Source organism: Esox lucius, chromosome 8 (assembly GCF_011004845.1).
Source record: "Esox lucius isolate fEsoLuc1 chromosome 8, fEsoLuc1.pri, whole genome shotgun sequence".
NCBI lineage: Eukaryota > Metazoa > Chordata > Actinopteri > Esociformes > Esocidae > Esox > Esox lucius.
The window spans coordinates 20,469,230-20,496,454 of record NC_047576.1 but is presented as its reverse complement, the minus strand read 5'-3'; the positions used below and the strand labels follow the sequence as shown (position 1 = coordinate 20,496,454).

At 44.0% G+C, this 27,225-nt stretch overlaps 1 protein-coding gene across 4 annotated transcripts in view; it reads left to right on the top strand.

Annotated features, from left to right (window-relative positions):
* The window catches only part of prdm5 (PR domain containing 5), a 30,504-nt gene extending 5,619 nt beyond the window's left edge, over positions 1-24,885 (top strand). For 3 of the 4 annotated variants that reach the window (XM_010872131.4, XM_010872130.4, XM_010872132.4), the window contains 9 exons: positions 487-566; positions 2,894-2,978; positions 3,069-3,226; positions 4,729-4,822; positions 6,618-6,778; positions 9,638-9,731; positions 17,447-17,532; positions 22,330-22,434; positions 23,758-24,885. In XM_010872131.4, coding sequence (XP_010870433.2) covers positions 487-566; positions 2,894-2,978; positions 3,069-3,226; positions 4,729-4,822; positions 6,618-6,778; positions 9,638-9,731; positions 17,447-17,532; positions 22,330-22,434; positions 23,758-23,922 — 1,028 coding nt within the window. In that variant the 3' untranslated portion in view covers positions 23,923-24,885. Of the gene's footprint in view, positions 1-486; positions 567-2,893; positions 2,979-3,068; positions 3,227-4,728; positions 4,823-6,617; positions 6,779-9,637; positions 9,732-10,665; positions 10,819-17,446; positions 17,534-22,329; positions 22,435-23,757 lie in introns of those variants that run through there. The other variant, XM_010872133.3, reaches the window with a different exon arrangement.
* Positions 24,886-27,225: the final 2,340 nt, after the last annotated feature.

The window sequence follows — 27,225 nt, the reverse complement described above, 5'->3', positions numbered from 1 at the left end:
ATGGTACAGGGGTCTAAGGTTCTCTTTTTAGTTCCCTGGTCTCCAGTCCAGTCTAGGTTTGAGTCTAAAGACATGACACCTAAAGACATGTCTGAGGGAGCAGAGGTTTCTGCAGAGAGTTGCAGAGTTCAGGTTATTCACTGTAATGAATTGGACTTTAATTGTCCAGTAAATCTCTAGATGAGCCCAGAGGTGGAAGACTGTTTTCATTAGTGACCTTGTTATGTTTATGTTATGTCTTGGTTGCCCACAACAGTCGGAAGAGAACAGACATCTGGTAATTGACATTTGACCTCAAGTGATTGGATGTGTGTATGTGTTTTGTTGTGCTTCTGAGGAATTAGGCTTTGCCATGAGGAGAGTGATGATGCTTTTTGCCAACACTGATTACCTGTACCACTTTGGCATAGCAGTTATATCATCACATGATATTGAGAAATTTAGAGCAAGATTGGTCATTATTAATGTTCAATCAATGTGCTTCAGGAAGCTCCAGACGAAAGCTCATGTGCACCATCTGCAACAGGAAGTGCTCCTCCTTACTGAATCTCCAGGAACATCGCAAGGTCAGGCAATTACCTACTACTGTAAATGATATAAGCTCTCAAGGTACCTACCCACCACCTACCTGTCTCACCTACCCACCACCTGACTGTCTCCCTTAGCTGTCTCACCTACCCACCACCTGACTGTCTCCCTTAGTTGCCTCACTTACCGAGAAAGTCACTGTCTCACTTGGCAGTCTCACCTACCACACTGTCTCAACTACCTTGCTGTCTAACCTATCTACTACCTCACTGTCTTACCTACCTCACTGTCTCACTCACCTCACTGTCTCACCTATCTCACAGCTGCAACTATTTCACTGTCTTACCTGTCTATTACATCACTGTTTTATTTAGTTCACTGTCATTCCTCACTGTCTCACCTGCCTCACCTTCTCACCTGCCTCACTGTCTCACCCACCCCCGTCTCACCCACCTCACTGTCTTTCCTTACTGTCTTACCCACCTCACAGTCTCAGCTACCTAGTCATCTTTGTCTCCCCTATCTCATTGTCTCACTCCCTTATCCTGTATTCCTAGACTTGTTTTGATCCTTCAGGGTTCTGTAAGAACTGGGTCGGTGTAATGGCTCCACCTAACCCTCTGGTGTTGGCGCCAGGGTATAGTGGGACGTTTCCTCCATATCCCTCCATCACTCTTTTGTTACCTTCTATTGTATCCCTCTTCCCTCGTTCCAGTTCTCCTGTCCCGCTCTGCTCTTCTCTCAGTAGGAGGTTGGGTTTATGTTAAGGTTGTTACGTTTCAGACCGTGTGACACAGAAGAGAAAGGTTGTTTTTTATTTCACAAGCTCATCCCCACGGACTCTCGTGAAACCTAAGAGGCATGGTGAGCAGACTGTACAGACTATATAGCGCTTTAACCCTGGCGTCAGGATTCTTCCTGTCAGAGATAGACTTAGGAGAAAAAAAAGCTAAATTATTATTATTGCATTATATTTAGAGATTAATGGAGGTAAGGTATTTGCTTCACAAACTCTGGTAAGGCATCTTTATCCTCTTGAAGTTAAATGTCAGGGCAAAAGTATTTTGCAGTGAGTTATTCAATTGTTTTTGCGGTTGGTTTGGCTTCTCATCCAAATGAGTATTTTTTATTCAAGACCATTGAACCCAGCTGGTGTTTGGGTAAGGTTTCATTTTCCCTGTCAACATCGATCCGAAATATAAATCAGCAGCCAATTACCCACTTTAATGGCCTGAAAAGGGTAGTGTGACGATTCATCTTAAAACCATGGTTGTGTTACTGCTGTTAATGGTTCTATGCAGCTGCTTATGAGAACATCTAACCATTCTGGGGAACAACTAAATACCTTGCTGTTAATTGTGTTTTTAGTTAAACTGGTCAAAAGCAAGCTACATTAGAGTTTTTCAGTCCCTACAAAGTATCACTAAGTAATCACTAAGACATGTTTTGATATTTCCAGATCAGATCTCAACCAAACCCCCTGCCAGTTAACCTGGTCTCTGATATATCTTAATGTCAACCTGTTGTATCTTGAAAGGGAGTATAGTACATTCCCGTAATCTGACCTTTTTTGTGCTTCTAGTACCCAGTTTGATTAATTTCATATGGGGCCTATGTAAACTTAGAAAATACTCTTTGTTGTGTTAGTGATGATGTAGTCATGAGAGAGACTATTTCCTTATTGACATGTTAAGTAATAAAGGGAGATTTGGGTCAGTCAGAAACTGTAATTCAGTGAATGCTTTATTATTTACTATGTGATGATGTAGTCTGTTTAGAAATGCGTTAAAAATCATACAAACACACAGCTAATGGGTTGCAGATTACATTGAAATGATCATTGGCTAAGTTTGGAGAAGCCGGAGGAAAAGACAGGGGGGGAAAAATGATTGGACCAAAGTTCTATGGAATGTAAGACATGCAGCTAAGCTTTGAATAATGACACTTTAGAACCTAACATTGTGCTTTGCACAAGAGCGATCAAACTTTCCATAATTATAAGTTTTCACAAAAGCTACTTAAACCTGCCATTATAATTTGCCTGAACTGCTCAATTTTAGTTTTATTATAGAAGCTCTGAGCAGAGGACCTATTTAATCTTAGCATATTCTAGCATTAGGCAGAAGAGCTATTATTACAACCACGAGATCATAGGAGGGATTCAAACTTTTCAGCTTTTTAAATGACATTTTGTGTGCAAACGTCGTTTGGTAAAGAGGAAAAATGTGTCTCTGAATACTCTCTCCCTGGCCGGCAGGTGTGGAAATGGGCCACAGTACACAGTGATCAAAGAAATCCTATCCTTTCATATCACCCCCAATCACTTCTCCGTTACTGTCTGTCTGTCTGCTGCATGCGCCACCAGGTCCACGAGATCTTTGACTGTGCTGCCTGTGATAAGAAATTCATCTCCACCAACCAGCTCAAGCGCCACATGATCACTCACTCAGGTAGGAGTGCTTGCGCGCGCACGCAGACATCGCAGATATCAACATGTAATATCACACCCACTGTCTTTCTGTCGGTCTGTCCCTGATCAGAGAAACGGCCCTACACCTGTGAGATCTGCAGTCGTTCCTTCAAGCGTCTGGACCAGGTGACGGCCCATAAAATCATCCACAGCGAGGACAAGCCCTACAAATGTAAGCTGTGCGGTAAGGAGTTTGCCCACCGGAATGTCTACAAGAACCACAAGAAGGTGAGCACGGAGCGACGAGGGTCATGAAGCTTTTCTCAAGGACAGGACGGTGCAGCTATAGAAAAGGGTGAGATCAGATTAAAAAGGAGGTTATTTAAATTTTCAAGATCTGTTAAAGGAGATAATTTTGACGGTATATGACCGCATAAACAAGCGCAGACATTCAGTATATACACATTAGTAAACACTCAAGCAGACTCTCCCTACTTTAGAGCTAACCTTATTAGCTTAAAACCAGAGGACTCTTCAGTTGTCTCTGGGGCTCTGTGGGGCCCCCACGTCCGAAGACTGCTGTGTTTACCTAAAGGAACGGGGGCGTCATTCAGGCAGACAGGTGGGGGACGAAGCAGTGGCACAGATAAACACAATCCCGTTGAACCTAAGCCCCTCAAGCTACTCGTCTTCATCAGGTCAACATACCAAATCAGCCATGGAGCCTAACCCCCAGCCCGACACTCACACGTCTGATCCCACGTGGACACACAGGCAGGAGGCAGACAGTGGGAACCAATGGGAGAGATGGAGGTTTAGAGAGAGAACAGATGAGATATATTCTGGGGGTGTTAGGATGTTACCTTAGCTTCATTAGATGTTTTACTGTCAGCAACATGATTGACTATAGCAGTCAACTGCTGAAAAAGGTTGTTTTAATATGTTTCAGGGTTGTGCTAGACAGCGCATTCAGACATGTTGCTGTGGTGTGTATGTGATCCATTCAGGCATGTTGCTGTGGTGTGTATGTGATCCATTCAGGCATGTTGCTGTGGTGTGTATGTGATCTATTCAGACATGTTGCTGTGGTGTGTATGTGATCCATTCAGACATGTTGCTGTGGTGTTTATGTGATCCATTCAGACATGTTGCTGTGGTGTGTATGTGATCTATTCAGACATGTTGCTGTGGTGTTTATGTGATCCATTCAGACATGTTGCTGTGGTGTGTATGTGATCCATTCAGACATGTTGCTGTGGTGTGTATGTGATCCATTCAGACATGTTGCTGTGGTGTGTATGTGATCCAGAAGCAGCGGTCCTGACCGCCGGACCACTCTGTAGTCTTAGGAAGAAATATGGCAGTTGATGCGTTCATTGCTATGAGTTGTTCTGGATAAGTAAGAAATGACATGAATGTATGTGTTAAGCAGGGTCACAGCCAGGGGTCAGCCAATATTGATGGCAACCTCAGAATTACTAGGGTTAACTTGTGTGTCATGTCCCTTAACCTTGAATGCTGATGTATTCCTGCTCTTAACCTCTAGATAGCAGTAGTCTGTGTTCGAGTTCGGCGATGCTAGATACTTTAATCCTGAACGCTGGTGTATCCCTGCTCTTAACCTCTAGATAGCAGTAGTCTGTGTTCGAGTTCGGCGATGCTAGATACTTTAATCCTGAACGCTGGTGTATCCCTGCTCTTAACCTCTAGATAGCAGTAGTCTGTGTTCTTGTTCAGCGATGCTAGGTACCTTAACCCTGAAGACTGGTGTATCCCTGCTCTTCCTCCAGACCCACTCTGAGGAGAGGCCCTTCCAGTGTGAGGAGTGCAAAGCCCTGTTCCGCACCCCCTTCTCTCTACAGCGCCACCTCCTCATCCACAACAGTAAGTATGGGTGTGTATGTTTGTTTGGAATATGGAAGGCGGAACAGTACCTGTTTGACTGACAACTGCCACTAGTTCCTGTGTTCAGGGCCCCTACAACTCAGAAGCACACAGTTCCCAAAACGCAGCATGCTCGGGCCTGTTTTTAGCAGCAGGTACTGGGCAAGTCCACAGACTCCTTCTGGTTCTCTGTGGTCCTCCTAATTTTGGATGGCATGTGGCTACAGCCAGATGGAGGTCAGACAGTTAGCCTTTGTAGGATGGAGTCCTTCAGGTTCTCCCAGTCTAGACTGATGACAGAGAGATTGTGAAGCTCAAGGCATTTCCTGCCATTGTCTCTGGAGAGAGATCACTATTCACACATCACTAGGATAGCACTGGGCTTGGTATTATGTATCAGGTGCTAAATTGTGTGTGTGTGTCAGTGCATGTGTGCATGTGTAATGAGAGTAACAGCATGTGGAATGTGTGTGAACGTCTGTATAGGCAGAGAGAGAAAATATATTTGTGTGCGTATGTGTTCACTTATGTGTGTCCCTCATTGTGAGAAAACGAAGCACAGCTGCCATAGCATTTCCACCTTCGATAAAGTTGTTGTTTTAAAATCAGTGGAACACAGATTGGACCTTTGAATAAGGTCAGATGTCACTCTCTGGTAAGGCTCCCACACGAGTGGTCCTCTGGGTGTGTGTATGGGTTTTTGTATCCAAGTGTGTCTGTGCGTGTCCTCGTGTGTGTTTGAAGGCCCTTTCATCTAGTCATAACTAATCTTTGTCTTCGCTGCTTAAAATCTCAGCTTTAAGTTTATATTCTGTCTATGACATTAACATCAACTGAGTTTATTAACAGTTGTCACAATGTGCTTGTACAGATACCCAGCAAAAAAAAACACAAAGAGCAAAAAAAAAATAAGACACTTAAAGCTGAACAGTGGCTTCAATATATTTTTTTCCTCAAAGGTAGGATCCTAGGAACGAACCTAGAAAGGATCCAGGCCCCTAGCAATTGTTTCCTTTTCTTTTTGTGCCGGCTGGAGATTATAAGAGTATACTACCTTTTAAGGCCAAATCATTCCTTTTTCTGTTTAACCCGGTAAGTCAATAGAGGACCCATTCTGATATAAACATTTTAAAATGACCAGTGGTTCATAAAAGTCTTTGCAAATGAATGGAGGTAAGGCTGTTATTTGTATACTGGAGTGGTAATGGACACAGGCCTAACGTTCTTGTGCTGACCATCATGTTCATTCTTCGTAATGGGAGAATGAACACACGTTTGGAGCCAAAGCTGTGTCTGCCAAGCATACACACTCTGTCCAAACCACTTAATGGAAACCAACTCCCCTATAATGGAAAAAAGCACTTCCCAACAATAGCTTCTGTTTTTATGGAGCCACTGAGTTAAGGCGTGAAATATAACATAATGCTTTACTGTATGTGGAAACAGCAGTTTTTAGATCCTTCTGTTTCTGTCCTCTCCTGCCGTGCGTGTTTCCAGGGAGGGATGGAAGATAAACATCATTGTGTGAAAAAGGTACAAGGTAAAGGTAATATAAAGAAGTTCTGAACAGAACATTTTGAAAAGAACATTGCACGGATCAGCGAGGCAAAACATCATGTTCTGTAGGCCAAACCATTCACCTGGAGAAATGGCTTTCAGGGTTATTGTCAGTGGTAGTTATGCTTTTAGAGGCACAACAATGGCTGCCTCTCATTCTCCTCAGAAAAGCTCAGGGCGCAGGACTGAGGGTGACAGGAAGTGTCTCTCCATTGTGTTGCCGTCCTCTTTTGTGCAGGTGAGAGGACGTTTAAGTGTGACCAGTGTGACGCCACCTTCAAGAGGAAAGACACGCTTAACGTGCACATCCAGGTCGTTCATGACGGACACAAGAAGTACAAGTGTGACCTGTGTGAGAAGGCCTTCGTCACCCCCTCGGTTTTGAAGAGCCACAAGAAGGTGAGTCCAGTTCTGTCTTGGAGAAATAATGAAAAGGTATATGAAAAGGAAGATAATATTTTTTTCTGCATGTGAGAATGTCCTTCAGAAGTTATAGGAAAGAATGGAAACTTGCCCTTGCTGTTTTCTTGTAATCTCTCATGTATGCAGGACTGCTTATTTGCCAGAGTATAAGGTCCGCCTCAGCCATTGTTTTCAATGAAGCCCAGTTAACATCAGGCCTCAGTCTGTAAATTACACATGGCATTTAGTCCATTAGCTCCACAGGGTTTTCAAAGCGCAGGACTGATCCCAACGCAGATTACTGGCTCAATCTGCCATTGTCTGTTCATGTTATGGATCAGATCGGGACCAAGCCATTTCTTGGCACACAGCAAAAGAAACGATTCAAACAACATGGCTATAGTACAGTAATGCTCTAGGACAATAGCCTGTCCCGCTATCTGGTTGGCTGGTTTTTCAGACTCTGCCGAGACAGGGCACTTTTCTAACACTGATTAAAGACAGGTAGCTGAGCCCAGAGACCTGACTGGGACTGAACACTGAACAACAGCCTATTCAAAAGGAGAGCCCTATATAGGGAGCAGGAGGCCGTGTGGACCACAGCCCAGAGGTCTGATGGGGGACTTCAGAAAGACACTGAGTACAATACAGAGACCACTTTTACCTTCCATTTCCCATTGCACTCACGGCTGGAGAGTAGGGACAGTCTCAATGCTATCATCTGCATTCGTTTCTCTCCAGATGCTTTTGTCATTGTTTATTGCTTTTACTTTGGCAGGTTGATCTGAAATGAACTGTAACGATATGTTTCTCTGGCAGAGCTATTGGTGTTTCTCTCAGAGCACTCTTAAATGAATGCAAACGTCATCCCTACAGGCAGATATGTCCTTACTCCGAGGCCTAAACCCATATTAGCTCCTAAACAAAATATTGTTGAGTATGGAGATGCACAAAAAGGTCTTTCTATTAGAGATCACCAATCATCCATGTACAGTAGAAGATATCAACGTGATGTCTAGCAAACAACCTGCCCAAAAACATATAAACAAGTCATTACTGTCATGTAAAGCCGAACTGCGCATGTGCAGACCTCAAATCAAAGGCACTTGTTTCTTAAAAATAAATTTGTGGCAAATAATTCCTTTTCGGTTTGTCTTTTTTACTGTAGTTCTAGCACTCAAAGTTTCAGCTATTTAAGTCTTTGGCTCAAATCTTGAAATCTTAAGTCATTTGTCTTTAGATTTCAAGAACCCTCTTTGCCTAAACCCTAAAGCTTCTGTGTTGGAGATTGTTTGTTTGAGATGGCAAGGTTATTACCAGATTGCTTACGCTGGACCAATCATCAAGATCTCAGATGAATAGGGTAGGGTACAGATGATGTATCTTAATTTAAATCAGTTTCATACAGCAAGAAAAGGAACACTGCAAAAACAACAAACGGGGTAATATATTTTTAAATGATCATGTTGAACTGACAAACTTTAGCTGTCGTTTTAAACCTTACATACACTACACATTTCTTACCGTACAGTAAAATTCCTACAACAACAGGATGTTGGACATCTGTTCACAGTTTTTTCACTCCTCACCGCATTTGTTTGCATTTTTTATTTGTGTTTTAAGAAATGGAGGAGGTGTTAGCCAAGTTACTAATGCCACATCCATAATATCCATATTAAAAAGCGGGTGTTATGATTACCTTTAACCCTGATAAATTCCCAAGGTCCAGTTTGGAACATGATGTTCCCTAATGAAAACTATGTAGCCTTTTATGAAGTAAGAATACCAGTCAAGTTTCTCCATGTTGTACAAACAACCAACCCAACAACGATGAGGCATCTGGGAGACATCTGTCTGTGTGAAGGGAAGGGCTTATGTAACCTAACGCCAGTGGCGTGGACGCAGGGGGCGACATGGGGGAAGGACAGAAGAGGAAGGTGAGAAGGAAAAGTGGTATTCCCGTCTGTATTGTTGCACTGCTCTTTAAACAGTCAATCTGAATGGAAGAGAGGAAGTAAAGCAGAATGAAGGAGGAGAAAGAGAGGGGTGAGACTCTTCTAGCCTTGCTGGGGGGTGCAGCACACTCCACTCTTTGCATGCATTCTCCTCTGTGTGTACAAACCAGTTTCCCCTTACAGGAGCTCAGAGAAAAGACTGACCTTAGTTTGTTTGAGGAGCGAGGGCCAGGAGGAAGAGAGGAATGCGGGCAGAGTAGATCTCTCTTCTCCGCCCTGCTCTTCTCTCTCAAACTCCTGGGTTTTTGAATGTAATGATAGGCCTTGAATCGTTTGGATTCCTTAATCCAGGAGGCGACTGCAACAACTCTGGAGGGTTCCCATGTAGAGCCTGCACCATTCCGAGTAGAGCCTGCGGCGTTCCGAGTAGAGGCTCTGTAGGGCTCAGAGCAGAGCCAGCATTATTCTGATTACAGCCAGCAGAGTTCTCAGGAACACCTGTGTCTAGCAACAGCATGTACACTCATCTCTAGCACAACTTTGGTCTGGCCTCTTAGTTGGCGTAGATGTGTTGAACATGACCTCTGGTTAAATGACAGATATCAAATGTTTGTCTGATGACCACCCTTGAAGTCCCCCTGGAATTTGGAGCTTTTTAGTGACATTAGATAATTTGATAAAGATATAAATGGGACACAACCATGGGGCATTTAACTGGACTGTACCTTCAGTAGTCTCTCTGTTTAGTACCTAAGAGTGCAAGCAGAGGTCGGAGTATCTCAGTATTCTTAATGCACTACCAATGTGTGCTCTGTAATAATAAACAGATGTGAGCCTCCTGAATGTTACAATTGTCTTTCCTAAATACCAACAATGTGTTCTCCGATCATTTCCATACCAGACGCACACAGGGGAAAAGGAGAAGATCTGCCCATACTGCGGACAAAAGTTTGCCAGCAACGGCACTTTGAGGGTCCACATCCGCAGCCATACAGGTCAGTAGCCCTGTTGTAACAGATCAGTAGCCCTGTTGTAACAGATCAGTAGCCCTGTTGTAACAGATCAGTAGCCCTGTTGTAACAGATCAGTAGCCCTGTTGTAACAGATCAGTAGCCCTGTTGTAACAGATCAGTAGCCCTGCCCTAACAGGTCAGTAGCCCTGCCCTAACAGGTCAGTAGCCCTGCCGTAACAGGTCAGTAGCCCTGCCGTAACAGGTCAGTAGCCCTGCCGTAACAGGTCAGTAGCCCTGCCGTAACAGGTCAGTAGCCCTGCCGTAACAGGTCAGTAGCCCTTTTGTAACAGGTCAGTAGCCCTTTTGTAACAGGTCAGTAGCCCTGCTGTAACAGGTCAGTAGCCCTGCTGTAACAGGTCAGTAGCCCTACCGTAACAGATCAGTAGCCCTGCCCTAACAGGTAATTTGGACACATTTGTCTTTATTGTCATTACTCTCAAGTGAAATGAATCATCTTTCATTGATTGCCACATGAAACGGTGAGAGAAAAAGACCAGTCTAATCCACTAGATCCACATTAGTCTAGCCCACAGAGGTCTAGAAGACCAGGCTAGTTCACTAGATCCACATTAGTCTAGCACCCGGAGTTCTAAAAGACCAGTCTAATCCACTAGATCCACATTATTCTAACCCCCAGAGTTTTAGAAGACCAGTATAGTCCACTAGATCCACATTAGTCTAACCCTCAAGAGTGCTAACACTATCCCAGAATGGATGTTCATTAAACTTCCTTTAACTGGAGAGCTACACATTCCAGTTTGTTTCCTTACCAACAGACTATTGCACAGACCTGGCACAGCCACACACTCCCTTTATCTAGCCTCTTTCCCTCTCTCCACATCTCTCTCCTTCTTTCTTCCTTTCTTTTGCCAGAAGTCTTTTTGGTTTATTTCTCTCTCCGTCTTTCCTTACCTAGATTTCCTGCTCTCCCGTTATCCTCACATCCCTCCTCCTCTTGTGCTCGCTGTCTGTGAGATTGAATCCTCACTCCGGTCTACTCTGCTTGTTGTCATGCCACAGATACATCAGCTGAAATCCTCTCAAGCTAAGTAGCTCCCAGCAAACAATGGTGATTTCCTTTCCCCAATCCCTTAATCTCTAGAATGTGTTAGCAGCTATAGTTCTAAAGATTTTCCGCAGGCTTTTCTGCCATTGAGATCCAAAGCACACACAATCAGTGCTATCAAAACCATCAGTACTATCACTGTCAACCATCCCAATTAATGAATCCTGTCTGATTATCCAATCATAGCTACCTCATCAGCACTCTAAGATTAAGCAATCAAAATGCCAATGGATAGTTTTATAATGAGAATTTTGTCCATTTAGTCTTCTTTAAAATATTTATTAGCATAATACTTACTAGTCTTACCGATTTTGGTAAGGATTTAGTCTGACGTTTTCATTGCCAGCTCATCCACTATAGGTTCTACAGCATGAAAAGATGTGGGTGTATGTGTGTGTTTATGTGTGTGTGTGTGGGGGGGGGGGGGGGCATGGAGTAGTCTGATTGTATTTATTTAGAATAAACAAAAGAGCTGGCCGTGGGGGAATGCAGGGGGAGGGGTGGGAGAAAACATCCAGCAGGGTGACCCTTCACCCCGGCCGGCTGTAAATCTGTCTACTCGTTCTATAGCCCAGAACTCCCTGGTCTAAGCTTTTGTTGTCTCTTGCAAAACAAAATGCAATTTAGGAAACGTGTGAGTTATTCTTAAAATGAACGACGACAAAAGTCTAAACAACGCTGATGTTGTTCTCACGCGTTGATGACTCACTGGTTGGGTGTACTGTCCCTCCAGTAGCAATCTGAAGTGTTAGTGTAGCATAATGCATTTAATATTAAGGGAATGCCTTCTATGGTGTTAGCGTAGCATAATGCATTTCATATAAAGGGAATGCCTTGTGTGGGTGTATAAAGGGTGTGCCATCAGCTGACTCAGTCGTTAAGGTATTTTAATTGGGGCGAGTCTCTCTCTTCTAGCGGCCTTTGACTTCAATGCAGGGATGACGGAGGAGGGACTAGAGCATTGCAAACTTTAAGTACAGTTCAAGAAGCAGGGATCAGGTTCTGTAAGACACATTTCCTGTGTTCTCTGCCAAAGATGTTTATAAAAGGCTTGTGTTGTCTAAGTGCTTAACTAGGTGTAGTTAATGTGGCAGCCTCTGTAAGTAAACCTGGCTCCTCTTCCTGTCAATAATCTCTTGAAAGGAACTCCAGCGGAGGTTAAAGGCCTGTGTGTCCACAGCCTCTCTGGATGGTACAGTGTTAAAGGCTGGCATTGTTTGTTTTCCCACTGTCTCAACACTGGAAAAGCACAGCGCCACTTTCACCTGGTCAACACTAAACTCCCTGGGTGCTTTGTAAGGTTTTCACAGCGGTTTTCCCCTGTGGCTTTTGCTTGACGCTGGTCTATGCTGTTTCCGATGATCACTATTTGTTATGGTCACAGAAATAAAATAAAAACCCTAATGACAATTGTTATTAAGCCATCACATGCATTTGTTGGAAAGCATTATTTGGCAGGCACCATGGGATTTATCTGGTAATTGATTCCCACACATTCTAACAGCCAGACGGGGTTGGGCGTTACTTCTCACAAGAGTTGATGTCATGGGCATTTTGGCGACACGATCCACCTTACAGAGGAGGGAGCCTTCCTTGTCAATCACAATCATACTCCATCTCTGAACCAATCACAGCTTTTCCATTTTAACCTGGAAAAAGGAGAGAAGAGGGGTGTTGTTGCGGTTTAATGAATCATACGTTTCATGTTGGCATATGACTGGTGTAAATGCAAATGACCATAAATAGATAATAGGTATGAGTTTTAACAGTGTGCAGTGTATTATGGTATATGGCAGTCCTCCAGTTGGCTAAGTTGCTTACCCCAAAGAAAATGTTTACAGAACTGAGTGTTTGAGTGTCAATGACATCATGGCATAAGTGTCGTAGTTTGGTCCTCACAAACAGTCACCATTATAGAGTCACCCAGTTTACACAATTTACTCTCTCTAAACAGAGAAGCTCTTTGTGTGGGATTTTTTTAATTAGTGTCTGGAATTGTAACATTTAAGGTTCCAAATGTATGAGGTTGAAAAAATAATTAGCTGGCATTACATACAGTAGAATTGTGAACTTTGCGTTTATTGGTGAAACGGGGTCAATGAGATGGGGAGGAGTTGTCCGTTTTGGTTTAAAAACCCTGTTCTCAGTGTAAGAGAGGACAGTGAACCAACGGTGTCCTTCCGCCCCACCCCGCTGCATGAAGATGTGGTACTGAATGTCAATGTAGAGACAGTAAAGCATATGTCTTTAGTTTCCTCTGTGCGGTCGGAACAGATTGAGGAGTAGTGTTGTCTATTAGACTGAAGACAGTAGATGATTATAAGGGACAGGTACCCTGTTGGAGACCAGTGTCTTCACAGCTGTTAAGTATGCAGTAGTCTGTCTCGGCACAACATGATTCAGATGCGTTTCTAATGTACATCTGGCAGTCCTCTGGGACCACTGAAGGACCTCTGACTTGGGGCTGTCTGTCTCAGTGTTTCGGTCAGCCAGCGGTGACATGATGTCATTTACATGTCTTGGGTACAGGAAGTCTGAAAAGGACAGTCTCCTCTAGTGGCAGGTGGCTCTCATTTGCTCCTCATCTTCCTCATCGGTCTCGTCCTTTCTCACGCTAACAGCAGTTTGCTCCAAAATGTTGTTTGCTAAAGTTTGTTTCAAATTGTGGAGTGTGTGTGTGTGTTTGGGGTGAATGTTCTCTGATACAGGTTCCCTCACATGGGCCGCTTTAAGAGAAACGATTCAGGAAGTGAATATCTCTTGAGGCCCTGTCCATAATGGAAAAGGTCAAGTGTAAAGTTGTTGGGCGTTTCTTGGGCTGATCAAAGGCAAATCGCTTATTGGCTAAAACAGATCGATATCACATTACCTCAGTGGCCCCTGTCGGCATGCAGAGGGACAGGGAAGGAGAGGGGGCCGAGACAGCTAGTGTCTGGCTGGACTGGAGGAAACCAGGAATTCATTTCTGATGGACAGAGCTAATGTCTTTCAGACCAGAGCCTGAAGCTACAAAACGTCTCTGTAACACGAACATTGCGCGGCAGGCATGCGACGAGCAAGACCATCTGCTTACCAGGCACACACACTATCATACACAGAGACAACCACACTCACACACACACACGCTACCACAAGCACACATTGGCAGGGGTGCCAAACGGATCGATTAGCAGACAAGGGGTGTGAGAGGCCCATGGGGGCGGCAGGGTCACAGGCAGACAGTGTCCCATTTCAGCACATGCTAAATCAGTTAGCATCTCCACACAAAGCCCAGGCCCCCCACCCCTGTCCCCACATAATCCCCAAACAATCTCACTCCATCTAGATAATAAGTGGATGATTTCCAATTACCGACAGGACCTAGTGCCTCGCGTATGATACCTCACCGGATCAAGGAAATTACTCCTGAAAGGATCTCCGCTGGTTCTGCAGCACCGCTGCTCCTCTGATGCAAGCAGGCCTCGTAAATGTCGGAGCTGATCCATTCTAAGGATTCTGGGTTTCGGGCGGTTGTAATATAGAGAGGTGGTTCGGTTTCAGGGGGCACGGAGCTCAAACAGCTGGGGTTGTGTGTCAGTCAAGTGTTAGAAGGGCAGAATGTTACCTGACTTTAATGCATGTCCGATCATGGAGACAGTATTGTACCCTCCTGTTACGATGGCGTGGAGCCCAACTCTGCAGCGTGATGGTGTCCGTACTGAATATCAACTTGCAGCCTCTCCAACCGAATGTGTGTTTTTGTGTATTTCAAAGGGTTTGGGTTAATGCAGAAGACACGTTTCCAACACATATGGTGAAATAAAGTATATTTCAGCCTGCTCTGACAGCCTGCTCTGAGGGATGCGCTTGAAGCAACAGAGCAGACATGGTCACAGCCCGCTAGCACAACGTACCGGCCATATTGGAACCCACCAAGGCCTTCCGCAGGGATCCCCAAGGCTCTTCCTTAACCCGATACTCCACAATGCTACAAAACAGACTTCATTTTCAGTCTTTTCACAACATCTGGGATTCAGATTTTCCTGTTTGTCAACAAAGGCCTCCTAGAGGCTGAAACTGATCAGAAGGGTGAATTGTTTGTGAATATGTGATTCTGTATATACTGGTACAAGAGAAGTGTTGTTAACCCTTTACAACAGTGGTTAGGATGAGGTAGGACTGTATTGCTCTGTCCCTCCCTGGGCATTCAACTTCAGCAGGTCAGGATAGCAAAGTGATGGCTAGTGTGGCTTTAATTCGGCTGTACTGGGAGTGAAGAAATGCACATACACCCCTGAGTTAGACAAAACAGAATTAACAGATCGGATGCTGAGACATTCATGTCTGTTTTTTATTTAATTTTTTTAAATGAGTGATTCTCTAATGGAGCCTTGCTCATTGGTGTTCCTCTGAGTCAACATTTCTGTCTTCCGGGAGACACAGCTCATTAACCTTAATGCATACAGTATCTCAACATCATCGTCAAGTCCTCCTCTAATTAAAACCACTGTTTTTGTCACAAGTCACCAAAGAGATCCCGCAACAGCAAAGTGGATTAGAAATTAGGTTGTGGTTCACGCACAGACACACGCGCACGCACACACACACACACACAAACACAAACACCACACACAGACAACAAACACACGCCCACAGATGACACACCCAATTCCATGCATGCATATAGAACACGCACAACCTGAACACACACGTCTCTCATCTTAACATTTTATTACGTTACCCTTCTGCCATTTCCCCTTGGAGCTGTGCTACTTCCTTCAGCGAGAGCAGCTCTTATTCTGTGGGGAATTCTTCTGTCCGAAATACCGTGATTCCATTATCCCAGAAATGAGCCCAATTACATGATTTGTCTTTAGTTCCATACCTCAGTGTTTCCTTGTGTTAACTGGGCATGATGGTTAGGGAGTAGTTACCAGAACTTACCTTGGGTTTCTGTGAAAGAAATATTCTGCACTAGTAACGTAGCTATGGTTGGACCTGAACATACTGTTCTAAGTATTGTAGTGTTTCCTTAGTATATTCTAGGTTCCCTCGTATTCTGTAGGTTAGTAATCAGTGCTGCTGGTGCTATCTGGCCTAAGGATCAGCTTAAGGGTAAACAGATCCACGTGTCTGCTGGCCGTTTGACTGACAGCCTGTCACATCCTCTTTGCCGTTGCTCTGAGCGTGCTCAGATAGAATCTCTGGGCGTTAGGCTGGCCTGCCTTTGATGCAGTGGGCCTGGGCTCAGTGTTGGTTCTTGTGGGTTCTTCCTCTGGGACCAGGGTCTGTCATGTAGTAATAATAATCACGTAATTATTTCCTCAGATTAATCTCTGGCCAGATTTGTGTGTAACATTTAATGGATTCAGATAAGAGAAATTAGTATTTTATTAAACTTGTGTTGTGGGGGTTCTGTTTAGTTTGAATGTAATGGAAATGTGTTTAGTAATAAAAATGTTATTGTCCATTAAGTATATCTTTGACTCCTGACATTGAAACAATAAAACACACATAAACATAACCATGCTAAAACAGACATTAAAAATAACCCTGCTGCAACAAACATTAAAATGCTTAATCACTGGCCAGTGGGGGTCTTCAGGTTTCATGGTTTATTTGTCAAATGCACCGAACAACACAGCGTCATCCTGTACAATTAAATTCTTATGACATAGTTAAGTATATAAGGAAAAATATTGCTAGACAGAAAATAAGGAACAATATACATAACACTATACTATCAGCAATTTAAAAAAGAGTACTGTAAATTAGCAGCAATCTGGGTAGTATTTTGATAGAGCAGCAATCTGGTTAGTATTATTGAACATTTAGAAATGGCAAGTATGGCAGTAAGACCTAGCAGCAGTTGATAGAGTTATTGAAATATTAGATACATATGAGTGCAATAAGCTTATGAATTGTGGCATAGCACACTACAACTAAGTGGTGAGAATTAAGAAGAAAATGTACACACAACTTTAAATATATCAACAGGATGATGCGATTATATCTGCGATCATATACCATATCAAATGCGATCATATCTAGGAACATCTACTTGTGTTGGGTAAACAATGTTTGAACATTACCCTGGTCATACAAGTGCTGGGTAGATGCTCTATTTAAACATTATCATGGTCATACTAGTATGGGGTAGATGCCCTATTTACACAATCATGGTCAAATTAGTGTTGGGTAGATGCTCTATTTAAACATTTTCCTGGTCATACTAGTATTGGGTGGAAGCTATGTTTAAACATTTTCCTGGTTATGCTAGTATTGGGTGGAAGCTCTGTTTAAACATTTTCCTGGTTATGCTAGTATTGGGTGGAAGCTCTGTTTAAACATTTTCCTGGTTATGCTAGTATTGGGTAGATGCCGTATAAAAAATAAATCCTGGTCATACTAGTATTAGGTAGATGCTCAGTTTAAACTTGATCATGGTCATGCTAGTATTGGGTAGGCGTGAGCATATGTGCGTTCTAGTAATGAATAATGATGTAGTCTTTGTTGTTTCATAGTGTTTTTCCTACTTCCTAGTGTGTATACCAGTGTGTGCTTAACTACTTCATCTTTACATTGGCTGTGTAGCCAGTGCTGTCTCTTCCATTCTCCCTGCAATCTAACCATCCAGGTTTGTGTTCTGCAGGAGAGCGTCCATACCAGTGCCCTTACTGTGACAAAGCATTCAGCAAGAATGACGGACTGAAGATGCACATCCGCACCCACACACGGGTGAGTGTCCTTTTCACACCCACGCCCACGCCCACAGCCACACCCACGCCCACGCCTACAGCCACACCCACGCCCACACCCACGCCCACAGCCACACCCACGCCCACACCCACGCCCACCACAACATTTCTCTTCATTACAGAAACAGTTTGAGGAGTTGGTGTTACCCATGTGGAAGGTATTACCTTTCCCTCCTCATACCTGTGTGTATGTATGAGTGTGAGAGAGATCCCTCACAGGTATATTTCTAGATGTGAATGTAACCTGTCATGAGAGCCTGTTTTCGTTGATGGCTGTTTTTGTTGACGGACAGTTAACATCCAAACCAGCTGGCCATAGGATATAACGTCAGAGCACAACACGACTTATGATGTATTCAATAAGCCACATGAGGTATTGTTTAACATCTTTTAAAAATGTAGGAAGATCTACACATGCTACCTTGGGTTGTGTTTGGCTGTGTGTGTGAATGAAAGTCTCAAGTGTCCATAAATGTGTATCGTTCCCTGTCCGACGCCTTTAGTTGATCTGTAACATAGCACAGAGAAGAGAGAGAGAGAGGAAAACGAGAGGAGAGAGAAGAGGAGAAAGTATTGTGCCGTCTTGCCAATCACTCTCTTGCTCTGCAGACATGAGCATGAAAAGTATTTTTTTCACTGTGAGCTGATTCCAGGACACTCCGCCTAAAATACTCATAATAATACTGATACTACTTCATAGAGTTATATTACTGTAGATGGTTGAAAAGAACATGTTCGCATGAAATAGCATATATCTCATAGCAGACAGTGAGTACATTCCTGAGTAGGATCTAAAACCAGTCAGAGTTTCTCAGTGTATTCTTTGAGGCCGACAGTGACGTGTTGAGCTTTGCTGCCCCATCAACCATCATGACTTTACTCCAGTAGTTGATTTTAAATCACACACTGACGGATTACTACACTCAAATGGAATGTTTTTAAACCAGCTCATTTAAACACTCACATACACATATACTGTACAATGTCTTTGGAAATTATCCCTTTCTTCAGATCATGTTGTGTTATAGACTTTTTTTTAATACTGATTACATTTTTAACTGATTCAATTTTTTGATATACACACACAATCCACCAAAATTAAAAAACAGAGACATGCTTTTTTGAATTTGTGCCATATTACTGAAAATGAAGAACTGAAATAACTTGTATTCCGACCCTTTGACATGACACTCCATATTGTGCTCAGATGCATTCTGTGCCTGTTGATCAATGCTCTGATTGTCCTTCAGGTCTTTATGGTACAGACAAGACGAAAGTAATTCCTGAGTAAAAGGAATATTACATGCTGCCTGAAGGACTATGAGGGCATAGAGAGGGAAAAGATTCTATGTGATGATGAGACCAAAATCAAACGATTAGGCTTAAATGACAGTAAAGCATGGTGATGGGAGCATCATGCAATGGGGATACTTCACAGCAATGGCAACTGGGAGATTGTCAGGATTGAGGGAATGATAGAGCAAAATACAGAGAGGTCCTTGAAGAAAATTTGACCCAAAGAGCCCATGACCTCAGACTGGATTTATCAACCCAAAGCACAAAGCCAAGGCAACACTGGAGTGGCTTTGGGACCAGTCTTCACATGTGCCAAGCTGGTGGAGGCGTACCCAAGAAGACTCAAAGCTGTGATCACTGTCAAAGGCACTTCTACAAAGTACTGAGTAAAGGGTCTTAATACTTATACATATTTTTTTTTCTTCAATGAATTGGCACATATTTCTAATGTGTTTTCATTTTGTCATTATTGGGTTTTGTGAGTACTTTGTGTGTTTTAAGTTGTAATTTTTCTGTTGTGTTGATTGTGTATACTGCTATCTTGGTCAGGGCAAACTTGTAAAATTAATTCAAATAATGAAAAAACAATGCATAATTAGCATTGATGAGCATGTAAATGTAGGCAGACTCAGAGCTTGGCAGAGTTGGTTTAGGAAACGCATGGAAAAACTGATGGTCTCTCGTGAGGTCATTTCCTGCTTGTTTCTTTGCATTATTTCTCTACCCGCTGATGTTACCCCCCTCTTCTCTACCCGCTGATGTTACCCCCCTCTTCTCTACCCGCTGATGTTACCCCCCTCTTCTCTACCCGCTGATGTTACCCCCCTCTTCTCTACCCGCTGATGTTACCCCCCTCTTCTCTACCTGCTGATGTTACCCCCCTCTTCTCTACCCGCTGATGTTACCCCCCTCTTCTCTACCCGCTGATGTTACCCCCCTCTTCTCTACCCGCTGATGTTACCCCCCTCTTCTCTACCCGCTGATGTTACCCCCCTCTTCTCTACACGCTGATGTTACCCCCCCTCTTCTCTACCCGCTGATGTTACCCCCCTCTTCTCTACCCGCTGATGTTACCCCCCCTCTTCTCTACCCGCTGATGTTACCCCCCCTCTTCTCTACCCACTGATGTTACCCCCCTCTTCTCTACCTGCTGATGTTACCCTCCTCTTCTCTACCTGCTGATGTTATCCCCCTCTTCTTTTAGCTTTCCATGAGCTGTGTCTGTGTGTTTTGATTACCGTATGCATGTTTCATGTACTGTATTTATCATGTTTCACATGATGGTTAATTTGTAAGGGCAGGACTGGAAGGTCTTGTTGACATGTTTCAGGTACGTTTCCTGTTTGCTCAAGCCAATATAATTACGGCGGCTCACTCTGAATCTGCTCTGCAGGTACGTTACAGTGGAAACGGGCAGCTGGTGGGACTGGCTCACTCCTCCCATTCACTAGTGAAAACTTGATGAAATGCTAATGTTTGAATTGAGAGACGGCTTTGTTGCGCCTCTGTCTTTGCTCAGAGCAGCGTGACGGCAGCAAAGAAATATGGGTAGAGCTGTGACGAGCAGCAGAGAGCTGGAAGATGAAGTCATTCGCTAGTCAGCAGAACAAATGTCATTTGGCTGAAGGAGCTACAGCAGTGTTAATACAGAGTTCAGGGATGGATGTGTATAGTCGCGTGTTTATCCCACAGCCTACACCAGCGGCAACTACAATAGAACACATGTGAGTTCTGCAACTCTGCTGACATCTTGCCTGGTCAAAGAAAAGAAAAACCTATTCTGCGATGGTGACAAGAGTGATCTGGCTGTAAGCACGCTAACTAACTCCCTCCCACTCTCTCTCTGTGGGGGGGCCATGCTCGGGTTTGTTTGACTTTGGCCCAGAGTTCTGATAGTACCACCAGACCCTTCTAAACTCTTCTGTTTTCATTTAAGAAAAGCGTTTGAAAGGGTTCCACTGTAGCACTCCTCTGTTGGTCAGATACAGCAGTTCCCTGTTAGTCCGCCGGAGCGGCTTTCTGAGGGGCGCACCACAGCACGGAGAGGTGGGATCACTTTAGATGGGTATTAGCATAATGGCAGTTGCTTCACCATGTTGTTAATTCATCTCCAGGCTGTTCAGAGTCATTGGAGCCCAGGTCTAGGGTCAGGGTCAGGGATTAGCGGCTGAGGTTTGATTTTGGATTGGGTAGCCAGGGATGGTCACACACCATGTGGCCATGTTGCTTTAGAGACACGTTTGATTTGAAACGGGATCCTCCGGCCTCCCGCACAATAAATAAACAACGCCTTATAACACGACTGACTGCTGACTGGCCAGAATCAGAGGTGATCTGGTCAGAGGGTCGTGTCGAAGGTCACCAGAGTGAACAGCTGCTGAAGAATGGCAGTCCCCAGGTACAGATGTTAGATGTTACTGGGGTCGCAGTGAGGCATTCTGGGACCTCTGCATCATCTTTTCCCATCCATGTGCTTTCTGACCCCTGAACTTTAACCCTGTTTAGTTTTCTGTATGCCATTCAGAAGGATGTTTTCCCAAAGTGGGGAAATTGATGCTTTATTAGCGGAGTGATACCCATTAAACTAGCAGATTTCACTGTCACTTTACAACACACAGAACGCCACTTATGTTCTAGTTCGGTTTCACACACACTCACATACTCATGCACACAAACCCACTGGCAGACATGTGCATTGAACCTGATCTTTACCTCCTTTTGTTTCCTCTGTCACTGGGCACTCCTTGTCCCGCCCACATGATAGCTCTTTTCCCAGGACCCTAACTTCCTGCATTCACCCCTTTCCCATGACAACTGAGCCTTAAACGGGGCTTTTGCTATCAGCAAGACTTGTCAAAAAGAGCCACCCCATGACTGACTCGACAAGGAACTGAGTCTGGCAAACTCTGTGTTTTTTCTTGAGTTCTCTTAACCAAACCTTCAAGTGTCAACACTAAGTCAGGCACCCATCAAGTCTGCCACTACAGTAAGCTGTCCACACACTCACATGAAGAGACACAGAAAGAGTAACACACCCACCGAGCGATAGCTGCTCTGAGTGACACCCAGACAGGCCTCTATGAGCCACAGAGGAAATGTTCTTTGGTAAACTGATGAGGTGTGGAGACAGGAGTGATATTCTACAGCCCAGTGATGCCTGTTCAAAGAGATTTTCTGTCCTGTGTTTTCCTTACGATTTAGAGAGACTCATATGTTCCTTATGCTGGTCATTTCCTTCCTACTGCCCGGGCTGTACTAGCTCTTATTTCACGTCTTCATGAACTCACTGGGGGGAGCGTCTGGGTGTGAAGGGAAAGGATATGAGTGAATGTCTGTGTGACATGTTATGAGTGTAATTGCTAAATGCTTTGAACCGCCGTCTCTGTTTGAGTACAGTTTATTGATGTGTCTGTATATACTGACGGGCTGTGGGTTGAGCGTTTGTCCGTTTGTAAAGTGTGTATCCGTGTTGTGCCCACAGGAGAAGCCATACAAATGCAGCGAGTGTAACAAGGCGTTCAGTCAGAAGAGAGGTCTGGATGAGCACATGAGGACCCACACCGGAGAAAAACCCTTCCAGTGTGATGTGAGTGCTCAACCCACCGTAGCCAGGACCTTCAACTAGAACTCCTAATGGTGGATGTGTGTCTGTGGAAATGCTAGCTCTGCTCAGCCGGTCCTGGCCCCGGGCCAGATGCGGGCTAAAACTCAATATGAGTGAGATAAAGATCACTCTCTTCAGCAAAATACCTAGTCTGCTGATCTCCCCTAAACACATTGAGTGGATCAGAGGGAGAAATGACTTGTCTGTTTATAATACCGCAGCGGTAATAATGATTGTCAGAGAGAAATGCGCCACCGAGGATCCCTGCTCATGCTCTGGAAGGATCATTTAAGACATGCTCAAGTCTTGGGATCTCCCTCCCTTTCCTCTTACCATGTCTGGAAATGAAAAACATCTTTCCTTCCCCAAGTTTTTAGTCTGTTTTACAGAACAACCGCAACTGTGTCTTTATAAGTCAAGAGAGCTTTAAATCCAATGAAATTGGCGGTTTCCTTACCCTCAAAGCTGTTGGACATGATGGGTCTTTTAAGCCCAGAGTGGCTGGGTTAGCATGAGGGGATTTGAGAACGAAGGATGGTTGTGTTATCAGCTAAAACCATCTCATTATTGTAATAATTTCAAGGCTGAGGTTTAGTTCAGTTCATGGGAAGGCATTGTTCTCTCAGTATCTGTGTCTGAATGTCTGAGCAGTTTTTCTTTGCTATCTCTGGCCATCATTGTCGTCTATTGCGGATTTGCTTAAACCAAGTAGGTGACGTGTTCACAAAAGAAAGCATGACCTTTCAGCATTATGTTGAACCTCAAGGCACTTTTGCACTTTGTACAGAGGAGTCTTTAGTGCAAAGAGACACACTTGGAAGCAGTAAGTATGTGTGTCGAACTGCTGTGCTCATGCTTATGCAGAATTAATATGATTGATGCTGTAAAATTGAGTTGTTTGTAGGCTGTTAAATGGGTAATTTGTGATGGATGTTTAGTTTAATTTATCCCCCTTCTCTTTATAATTTCAGCCCGAAATCCTTCTCTCATGTAATTTACAGTAAAAACTAAGTGTGTTTTAGGAAGCTGGCCTCATAGCTAGATTGTGCACTGTAGCATCCACCTTTAATTCAGTAAGGTCTATCAGAATCCAAGTACGACATTGATTTGTAAAGCAAATAATGAATTTAAGTTGGGATTATTGTAAACCCCAACAGAGTGTAAACACATCTGTCTGTTCTTCTGTCCACTGGATCTCCCCACACCTAGCTTCCAGTGTTTTGTACTGTGTTCTGTTTTTATTGTATTAAAAGCCCTTTGAACGTGACCGTTAATTATTCCGTCTCTGGTCTCTGTTCGCTGTAGGTGTGTGATCTGTCATTCAGCCTGAAGAAGATGCTGAGCAGACACAAGCTGACCCACAACCCCAACCGGCCCATGGCTGAGTGCTCGCTGTGCCATAAGAAGTTCACCCGGAATGACTACCTCAAAGTGCACATGGAGAATGTTCATGGGGAGACGGAGGGCTAAGGGAATCTACTGTATCTCATCGTTTACTAAAGATATATACGACATTATTTACAGTGTTATACATACAGTATGGCCTGATATGAATTTCAGATGTAGCAATAAGCAGTATTTTTCTCTATTAAATATTATATATATAATATACAAACATGCATATAAATATGGAAACCTCCTGATTTCAATGTTTAAACATATCCTGTACATTTGAAAGATATGAAATGTAGATATTACATTCACAGGGACTTTTGGACAATGCATAAAACATGGTTCTGATCTGCTTCCAGTATGTCCCTCTGTCCCTGTTTACAGTTTACATTACGTTAACGTCTAATATGATATTTTGGGTGTGGCGTTTCCAGACAGTGCAGCACAATACAACAACCAGGCTGGCTCAAAAAGCCTCAAGCCTACTTCCGTGCTTCTTAGTGCCTGCCTCAAGCTCGCCGTACAGTGTCTTTGCCACCTTCTCAGGTTTCCCACTGCCACAACTATGCTTGTGACCAGTTAAAAACTTTCCAAAGAGTTTCCAAGCCAAAGATGTTTACCAAATACAGACAAGCCCACACATTGTCTGGAAATGCAATGAATTCCTTATTATCTGGAAATGCAATGAATTCCTTATTACTGTTGTCAAGTTACTGTTAAGAGCCACAATGTTTTATGTCTTTGATATCCGCAGAGTTTTATATGGCTTTTTCATATACCAATGGACCCGACAGTTTCTTTGTGTTTACAGTGTTGTTTTTGTAATCATGTATGTTAAAAGGATTAATGTACTGTATTCAATGGATGGTGCAATTATGAATGTTCCTCTGTTCTGTTTATATTACCAGACCCATAGACGTTCTATGTTCCACAGGCGTTCACATGTTCCGTCTCTAACTGTTCACCTCAAACTGTGAATGTTCCACATTACACTTCCATGTTGAAACGTACTTCATAAAAAAGCATGTTGCTTAACCTTTACGACCATTTACTTAATAGTTAATGCTGAGTAGATTTTGCCTTGGGTTAACTGTTGACGTTTGGGGTATTTCAGAAACACTTTGAGAGTTGATTAAAGTTGTTCACTTTGTTGTTGTTAATTTAACCCTTATTCTGGGCTTGGCCTGGAGCCTGTAGTAATTGAAGTGTGTGGTTTATTCTTTGCTCCGAAGCCACAGTCGCCATTCGGATCACCACTGCGCCTCATCTCTCCAGTTCCTGATTTAAAGCCGCACACTAAAGAAGCTCTCAGATGGTTGCCCGACTCGCTGCTCTCTTCTGTCTATAAAGACACTCAGTCGTTTCTCACAGTCATCCACTGCCGATGCTCCTGAATGTCTCGAAGGCGTTGGTTCGAATGGTTTACTGAGTCTGTGAGAATCTTCCTGAATGGCAGCTGCATGCTGGTTGAGTCTCCCAGAGCTGGGAGTCTCTCTAAGCTTGTCATCAAATGCGCTGTGGTGCTGCTAGAGTGGGTATAAATCCTGTTATGTTTGACAGTCAGTGTCCTCAAACACACATTTGGGTTTATAAAACCAATGCAGTCGTTACGTCTACTTTCTACGTTTGGATTTTGTTTATGCGGTTAAAAAATCGATCAATTAATCTCATGAATGAAACTGGTGACACCCCCCCTTCCCCCCATGGGAGAAAAGTGGATATGGGCAGGGACAAACACGCGCCTATTCAACCCATCTTCCCCGCTCGCCGTTCAGGCGTCCCTGAGGACCGGTGCGGCTGGCTGTGCGACGGGCGATCCTCAGATCAGATTTTAGCTTCGATTCCCCCTGGAGCCGCATGGGCGTGGCTCAGCCGGCACACACGGCCCACGCTGACCACCGGTCCAGCTGTGCCGGCCGTCTGCGCCTGGCCGCTGCCTGCCCTTAGTGGTCAGGCCTCAGGCCAAGCTGACGCTCTCGAACCCTGTGGCGTTATTTATATAGCACGTTTTAAAAACAAAAGAGGACGGGTGCTTCTCTCAACCGTGGAATACTCCTTTACTTCCTCCACCTCGACTCAAAGTGCAGTGGGTGTACGGGTCAGAGCCATGCTGGCTTCCCTCAGCCAAGGCTGGTTTACTCGGTACAGCCCAAATCCACTGAGCTGTAGTATCACGCACAGCGGGGCTCCCAGAAAGTAAATGTGTTTCTAATTACATGTTTTTACTGGAAGCCCCAGTTTCCTGCTGTGCCTCCCCATCTGTGAGCGTGGCCAGACTGGGCCCGGACCAGACCAGGGTTCACCCGCAGCCAGCCACGCCCACCACCACGGAGTGTCATTACCACGCCAGTCAGTGTGTACAGCATAAAAACCACTGTCACGTCAGGAATGGCCCTGACAAGGCTGTCTCGCCGCCGTGTTTGGCCGCTGTTGCCTTGGTAGCAGAGAGTCCGGAACACTTCCGTAACCAGTGGACTGTGGAGTTGTTGGGTGCCGTTGGTAGACTGCTACCTGTGGGCATTTTATATGTTTAGGAAGGGTGTGTGACTCTATTCTGGGTCTCTGTTCTGACATTCCTGGACATTCCTTTAAAGCTGCTGGCCTGCATCCACGGAAAACCAGGGAGTGGCTCATGCCAACTAACCCCAATGTGGAAACCAATCCGGTGTCCAAAACCCATTAGAGGTTTTGAGAACCTGACAGAGAGTAAGACAACACTAGCAGGAAAAAGCAGGGCCGAAAAGTGTGTGATATGAGTAGGATTTACAGGTAGAGAGAGATGAAGACAAGATAGATGTTGATGAGTAAAATGGAAAGGAAGAGTGAACACAAATCTCTAGCTTGACCTAAGAGCCTCTGCTGGTCAAATAAAGTACTCCACTGGAATGCTGTGCTCACTTGTGTGTCCATGTTTTTTCTGTGTGTGTGTGCGCATGTGTGTGTGTGTGTGTGTGTGTGTTTGTATATATTAAGGAGTTTTTTAATCTAATCCAATCACCCACACTGCAGTGAAGAGGATGGGTCTATCAGGTCAGGTAGACAGGGATTATTGAATTAAGTGGGTAAGAAGCTGTTAATGAAAATGCCCCACCCCCAGTCATCTAAGTACCCTAAAAATAATCAACACTTCCTGAATATTCCAAACACAAAAGAAATTAATTTTTTTGCCATATTCTCCTTCAACATCCTTCACGCAGTAATTACAACCGAGTAACATTGTAAGGATGAAAAGCCTTTCATTTAAAAAGGACAAAGCTGGGAACTGAGATAAAAAACAATCTGTTTGGGTGTACAGTATACTGTTTAACAAATAATCTGAAGAAGATGAGAAGATGCTGATTTGATTTGAGGGCAGACATGTCATATTACTTTCCCCCTCTG